This window comes from Portunus trituberculatus, chromosome 27, assembly GCF_017591435.1.
Source record: "Portunus trituberculatus isolate SZX2019 chromosome 27, ASM1759143v1, whole genome shotgun sequence".
Classification (NCBI taxonomy): domain Eukaryota; kingdom Metazoa; phylum Arthropoda; class Malacostraca; order Decapoda; family Portunidae; genus Portunus; species Portunus trituberculatus.
The window spans coordinates 14,514,902-14,522,401 of NC_059281.1; the positions used below are offsets into that span (position 1 = coordinate 14,514,902).

The 7,500-nt window shown below is 50.8% G+C and overlaps 2 protein-coding genes across 2 annotated transcripts in view; both read right to left on the reverse strand.

Moving 5' to 3' along the window:
• LOC123509663 (GTPase HRas) overlaps positions 1–719 on the reverse strand; it is a 12,713-nt gene extending 11,994 nt beyond the window's left edge. Inside the window, exon 1 of the mRNA XM_045264123.1 lies at positions 525–719. Coding sequence (XP_045120058.1) covers positions 525–555 — 31 coding nt within the window. The 5' untranslated portion in view covers positions 556–719. The remainder of the gene's footprint in view (positions 1–524) is intronic.
• A 2,284-nt stretch (positions 720–3,003) lies between these two features.
• Positions 3,004–7,500, reverse strand: part of LOC123509629 (sodium channel protein para-like) — a 91,220-nt gene continuing 86,723 nt past the window's right edge. Inside the window, 1 exon segment of the mRNA XM_045264062.1 lies at positions 3,004–6,525. Within this exon segment, the coding sequence (XP_045119997.1) occupies positions 5,438–6,525 (1,088 nt within the window). The 3' untranslated portion in view covers positions 3,004–5,437.

The following is a 7,500-nucleotide window of genomic DNA, read 5'->3' on the forward strand; positions in this document are numbered from 1 at the left end:
TATAAAATGTCCAAATAGTAGATAGGATGGATATGAAAAATGCATCATAGTACTGAACTGGTTAATTCCTCCAGGTAGTGTTGCTGTGACATCCTATCAGCTGTGTTAACATTCAGGTGCTGCAGATAACATGCGAGACCCTACAGATATAATACTAACTAGGTGTTACAAGGATAAATGTACAAAAAAAAAAAAAAATCTGCAGGTGTACTGAAGCAGGTGAATGGTAATTAGGGTCAGGTGAATGCAGGTGTCTTGGGGAGGCACTACAGGTGAAGTGTGATATGCAAGTGTCAACACATCAAGTGAGATGCAACATTTGGCAAGACACAGAGCTAAATATACAAGGAGGGGCGGGGTGGGACGGGACAGGGCGGGGCGGGGCGGGGCTGGGCAGCTTCCCTCCAACCCACGACCAATGGAAGGACTCGGGAGGGACGGTGGAGAAGGAGGAGTGGAGGAGGAAAGAGGAGAGAGGAGGAAAGGAGGCAAAGAAGAAACAGGTGCCTCTCCCAAACACTTACCTCCGACCACCACCAACTTGTACTCCGTCATGGCTGGTCCTCGGGCGGGAATTTAGCTACTCGGACGCCAAATCTACCGTATGCTGGGCTACAGGCGGGCTGGGAGCACTACATGAGCGGCATAATAGGGGTTCATCAGACAGACACACACAGCCCCACCATCCTTCCTTCAGGCGTTCCAATAATACGAGGATACATTTTCAGCCATCTATCACTATTTCACACCGACCTAAGGGATATCAAAGTCCGGGAAGGGAATATTTTAGCGGTGTTTTGTGGTGTGATATATGGTGAGGGTGCTGCTCGGTCCGGTGGGGAGTGGGAAAGGGTTTAATGACTTTCTGAAGTTTCCGGACTTGGGGATGGAAAAGAAGGCAACTCGTCCGAATCGCTTCCTCAGTCTATCCTCTCAATTTCCTCCCTTATACATTTGGTCCTTTTTATTGATTTTACACTGATTTGTAAACTAAAATGAGGTTCGGTTGTTAGGCGTATAATAATTTTTTACTACTGAAATATTCTAGTAAGGCTTGTGACGGGAGGGAGTGGGAGAGCAGGAGCCGGGAGGTCCCATGGAACAAGGCCGCGTATGGACAAACTCCTTATTTTACTCGAGTAATCAATCAATTTTAAGGGTGAGCATCCCCTTCAGAATAATGCAGCAGCGTAAAAAGACCCAAATCAACAAGTTACAGAGATCAATGGCAATGAGGAGATAAGAAAACATTGTGAAAGGGCGGGCCGGGCTGGATGGCAAGGGCGAGGGAGGTGACTCATGACAAAGGCACACGGGCACGGCAGCTCCTCCTCGTACAGTCTCATTCACAGGACGTCTATTCTTTCCCCCTCTCTGCATCATTAGATCAAGTCAAATAGAGTCCCTGTTAAGTATGAGCCTCGTCCATGGCCTGAATGTTACGTACAATTATATTTATTGATGAATTTACCTCTCGTGTCTTCGTTTTGACTCCATCCACCCATCTCTTCGTCAGTGTCCCTCTCTTCCTACAGATCCTGTGTTTCTAGTTAGTGTGTTGCATCATTATCCTTCGTATATTGCATGTGATGGTGTCAAAGCAGTATGTCTGTGGTCGCCATGGCCACTGTGCCGGTCTAACCATATCCCTGTCCTCGCCGCTGTCCACCACAAGGAAATTTAGATAGGTAACCCATGAAAATTTTGACAGACGAGGAGGAGGAGGAGGAGGAGAAACGGAAAAAGGTCTTTCATAGCTAGGTCATTGGATCTTACAATTAAGGGTACTGTCTTATATTGATTCTTAATTTATCTGCATTTCGTATAAAAAGTGAGTTTCTGATTTTTCTCTCTATGATAGAAGACTAATTATGTCTTTCACACCTGGATAATCGTGTATATATTCTAATAATGTTAGTCCCTTATTTACCTGACATGTGTAACAAGTAGAAATAAGACATTTTTACCAGTTCAGCGTGTGCATCTTATCATGATTCTAAAAAATAAAACAAGTAACTGCATAGAGTCCTTGTGGTCTGGACTTCATGAACTAAGAGTCCCTCAAGTAAATATTGCCTTGAGTAACATTTTGACTATTTGCTTCATTTACATTACTTCATCATCCTTACCATTACTTTTTTTTTTTTTTGTAGTATCCTTTGTATATCACTCGTCCCATGACCCGTCGATATCATACTGACCTCATTAGGAAGCCCAGGTCACGGCTTCACTGCAGAGCCCTCTGAAACACACACACACACACACACACACACACACACACACACGTGACTGTCTTGAAATCTATATATAATCTAATGTACTACGATAATATTTGGTCTTGAGTTCTACCTAATGATTGTTCGCGATATATATATATATATATATATATATATATATATATATATATATATATATATATATATATATATATATATATATATAGAGAGAGAGAGAGAGAGAGAGAGAGAGAGAGAGAGAGAGAGAGAGAGAGAGAGAAAGGATTTTATACAGGAAGTACTACGATATTCATGATTTTTTTATTATCATCATTGTACAAAAGAAATGATCCGTCCTAACGCATCTGTGCATTGGCTCTCACACGAAAATAATAATAATGATGATAGTAATAATAATAATAATAATAATAATAATGAAAATAATAATAATAATAGTTTTAATAATAGCAATAATAATAATAATAATAATAATAATAATGGTAATAATAATGAAGAACACAAAGTAATTCATGGTAAACTCATCTAAATAGCCAAGCTCCTTTAATTAACCTTAAGAAAAGAGGGAAGGAAAAGAAATGGCGACCAACAGGGAGTGTCAACATTTGTCTCGCTAAAATCATTAGAACAGGTTGAGAAAATAATCAAGGCAAGACTCATTCCAGTGGCGAGTGATGGGCAGGGCCTGTACCTGCGCCCCACCCATCACCGCCTGTGTGTGTGTGTGTGTGTGTGTGTGTGTGTTTTGGACGGACAGTAAAATTCAACATTTCTTCGTGGTAAATTATCAAAAATTTATTCGATGACGTATTATGTACAGATAATATAGTACAAACTGTGGAATTCAAAACATTTTACAAAGTGCAAGCAAAAAGGCGAAATGTAGAATGAAAGTAAAGCCGTTTTTCATCATAAGATTATCATTATCAGCTTGAGAGACAGACCAGTGAATTACACGGGCGGCAGGCGGCGTCGTGGAGGGGGCGGGGCTGAGGGCGGGGAACCAAGGAGGGGGGAGGGGGCACACTGAGGGGCGTGGTGGGGCCTCCACAACACGGGGAGGGCTGGGCGGCCGCCTGTTGGCGCGGAAAGTAAGGGGCTGGGGCCACTACACCTGATTTTGACCAGTTGTTGTTGTTGCATCTTTTGAGACAATAACTGAGGTGGGGTGTGGGATTTAAGGGCGGGGTGGGGCGGGGCGGGGTGGGGCCACCCGGGGAAGGGCGGTGGCCCGTACCCAGGCCGCGCCAACCCGCCCTTGCTGTCCGTCGCCGCAGCTGACGCGGGTGCAGCTGAGCACGTCACGCGTGGCGGCCGGTATAATAGAAAACAAACCTGCTTATCAAGAATATAACAATTTGAATATTACACAAGTGTATCACATGAGGGCGGGCAACCGAGGGGTACAGCAGGTGCCGGGGCGCCTTACCAACTAAGACGTGTACCAGTAGGAAGGTTCACAGCGCTCTCTCTTAAAACTTAGTGTCTGCAGATACAAGCCGCTGTTGAGTGGCGAGGGACGGGGCCCGGGGGGACGGCCCGCCCCTCGCCTGCCAGCACACTCAAGCCTCGAGTATTACTATGGGAGCGAAGATTCCATCATAGTTTTCCATCACTCAGATAAAAGTTCCATGGCAAAATTTTCAACAATATTCCTATGCTACATGTATGGTTATGAAGTGTAAGACCAGTGGACCAGTGCGCGGCTCCTCCACGCCGGCCCGCAGCCTCCACCAGCTGCTGCCTGGGCGGCGGAGGGCGGCTGGCGGCGGCGGCTGGCGGGGAAGGGACGCGGGCCGCCGCCGCCGCCGGTCTGGCCCCGCCGGGTGCTCAGCTGGCTCATGCAGGAGGCGCCTCTTAGACTTTACTTTCACTTGTATCATCATAAATATAAAATAGTTATTTTTATTATTATGCACAGCGTAACCTTATAGTAGGATCATCTAAAAATTAATTACCTCCATAACTGCGTGTCGACAGAGAATATTGTGCAGGAAACAATCCGGACTGGTAACACTACACCAGACTTAAGGCCATGTCGCCCGGGCTGTGTGTGGCCCCGTGACCGGCGGGGCGGGGCGGGCGGGGCGGGGTGCCCCACAGTAAGCCAAGAGAGGACAATGGGAAATTCTGAGCCGGGACAGGACATGGGTGGCTGGGAAGAGGACGTGACGGGGATGTGGAGGCGAGAGGAGGTTGAGGGCGGCGTCATCGGGGCGGCCTCCACTTGGGGAAGAGGGAGGAGAGCTCCCTGGCACACCGTCAACACTCACTCCCGCAGGACAAGGTGGTATCGGGAAGGCGCAGCCCCGGGCGTCGCGCGGTGAGGGTGCGGAAGTGGTTGGGAGATCCTGAGCACCAGGAAAAGATGGGGCAGCAGGTGGTGGGTGGGGAGCCTGCAGGGGGCGGGGCGGGGCGGGGCAGTTAGCACCTGCTTGGCGTATTATGCTGGGCTACAGTGGTAAGGGCGTTGGGGCCTCATGCACTAATTATGCTGTCAGCTGGGTGGTACACGTAGCCACTGCCGGGGCGGCCCCGCCTCGGCCCCGCGCCGCCCCGACCAGGGTAGAGGTGTGGCCGGTGTTTCATACACGGCAACAATACTGTGGGCGTGGGCGGGTGTGGGCGGCCGCTGGTGGGTGTGGCGGTCGTTGGAGGGTGTAGGCGGCCGCTGGCAGGTATAGGCGGCCGGTAGGGGTGTGGGCGGCAGGTGCCCAGTCTCGGCCAGCTCGCCAGTGGCCGGAAGCCCTACGCCGGTGAGGCGACGCAGTCCTCACAGCACCAGGACGCCAGCCCCCAGCGCTCGGGGCACGGCGAGAGGTCTCGGCCAGAGTAATAGAGAAACTCAGGTGTGGGTGGGATGTGATGGGGCTTGCCAGATGGGGCAGGGCGGGGCGGGGTCGGGGCTGTGGACTGCGAGCTGGATTGTGATCAGCGGACTGGGGCTGTGGATGGGCTGCGGGAGGCGGCTACGGGCTGCGGGCTATGGGGTCGCACAACAAACATAAACAACAAGGCATTAAGAGTGCGGCGTGCCCGAATAGGGAAGGCGCGACCGACAATGTGGGGCTCAGAGAGCCCCGAGGGGTGGGCGGCGGCGCCAGAGCCCGAGGCGAGGCAAGGCGGGGCGGGGCGGGGCGGGGCGGGGTGGGGCGGGCGGCGCGGGTCAAGAAGCAGCAACAAGTGAGGTACTCGCCTTGGGGTCACACGTCAGTGGAGCGTGAGGTGAGGGATGGTGACCGCGAGTGTATCACCACCTTATGGCCGTTTTTTGTGACGTAACCGTCGCTCTCGACCAGGACGGCCGTGTCCGCCTGCTTCAGCTCCTCTTGGGACTCTCCACCGGACAGGGACGATTGGTCCTTTTGCTGCCGGTGTCTGCGCCACGCCTGCTGGATCAGGCGGGCGCAGTACTCTTCCCGCTGCCTCCACAGCGTTGACGACACAGGCTCGTATCCCGGCCGGTCCTGCGGGGGCCCTACATCACCCATGTCGGCAGAGTCCTCTACGGGATTGCCCTTACGGGCAAAGAAGTCCTTGGTGAGGGCGTCGAGGACGTCCACACAAAACACCATGTCGCCCTTGCAGATGGTAATGTCCATTGACACAATTTTGTACTTGTTGGGCTTGTGAATCTGCAGCGGCGGCTCCAGGACGTCGAGGAAGTCTGAGACCTGTGAGAACACGATGTACTGGGTGCCCTTGGGGTCAAACTGCTGCCATATCTCGTAGTACATGTCGTAGTCGTCGTCTGTGAGACCTTCTTCTACATCTTCTGTGGCTTGTGAATAGTTTTCCAAGATGACGGCGATGTACATGTTGATCACGATGAGGAAACTGATCACCAGGTAGCCCAGCAGGTAAGCAATCCCAATGGCTTGGTTACCACAGTTACCAGGGTCACCCACCTCGGGGTTAGGCGGATCACAATCTTTCTCGTTCACAATCCCGCTCAGCACACTGTCCCACCCCGCTGATGTCATCATTTGGAACAAGAGGATGAAGGACTGAAAGAATGTCTCGAAGTTGTACACTGAGTCCAGTCCACCTGTGTGCTTCACGTTCATGAAGAAGGACATGCCGAATATAGCAAAGATGAACATGACAAGGAAAAGGAGGAGACAGATGTTGAAGAGCGCCGGCAGGGACATGGCCAGAGCGAAGAGCAGTGTTCGGATACCCTTGGCGCCCTTCACCAGACGCAGCACTCGCCCCACCTTGGCCACACGCACCACACGAAGCAGCGTAGGTGACACGAAGTACTTCTCGATGATATCCTTCAGCACCAGACCTGTGGGAGTCGAGCAGCAATGAGGGCCTGCTCTGAGGCGGCACGGGCATGGGGAGGCGAGGCACTAAGCATCTAAACAAGGCGACAGAGCACCAATGAAACGTGAATGGAGGTGAGAAAAGTGGGAGGTGACTAACACGATAGCACTGGGACCTGTCAAGAGAACTCACAAAGAATTAAGGAAACCTACACAAATATGTTGCACTTTAAGGGTAATACCATATATATATATATATATATATATATATTATAGTTAGGGAAAGGACATCAAAGGTGCTGAGAGAAACGCATGGAGGAAATGCCTACCTAGAAATATAAAGTCATGGGTGTATTAAGTATACGGCTGGAAGAGTTACAGGCGGACATAATATACATCTGGTGAGACTCAGAACATTTGGAAAGGAGGGCTGAGGAACCTGACAGTGTGGGGGAAGAATGCCTCAGCTCATGCGGGAACATTACTGAGAAAGGGAATGGAGAGTGAGAAACTAAGAGAACATCATGAAAAATTTACAAGACAAATAAAACCTGGACGGAGATGTTTGGGTACTGGAGAGGGGAGGTGAGGGGGGCGGGTGCGCGGGGTGGCGGCGGCCTGCCTCTGTGCTGAGGGGAAACATTGGGTGCGTCATGACTCATGGGGGATAAAGGACTCGGTGTTTGAGTGGTGAGTGGGTGACTAGGTGGACACTACTACGGGTGTCCAGGTGTCACCAGAGTGCTGTAAAAAACAACTTAGGTAACGTAAGAGGAGGAGGGGAAGAGGAGGAGGAGGTGGGGGGAGGGGAGGTGGCTGTCGCCTGCCTGCTTATTCCAGCCACCCCACCAAAACCTGGAATCTCCCTTCCCCATCCGGTTCCCAGTGTGGCCTGCCACAATTACCTCACCACTGCCTGGGTTGTCAATGTTACGTTACTTGTCTGAGCGTTACCTGTTCAGCGTGTATACACAAGGCAAAGAATACTGCATGGTAGT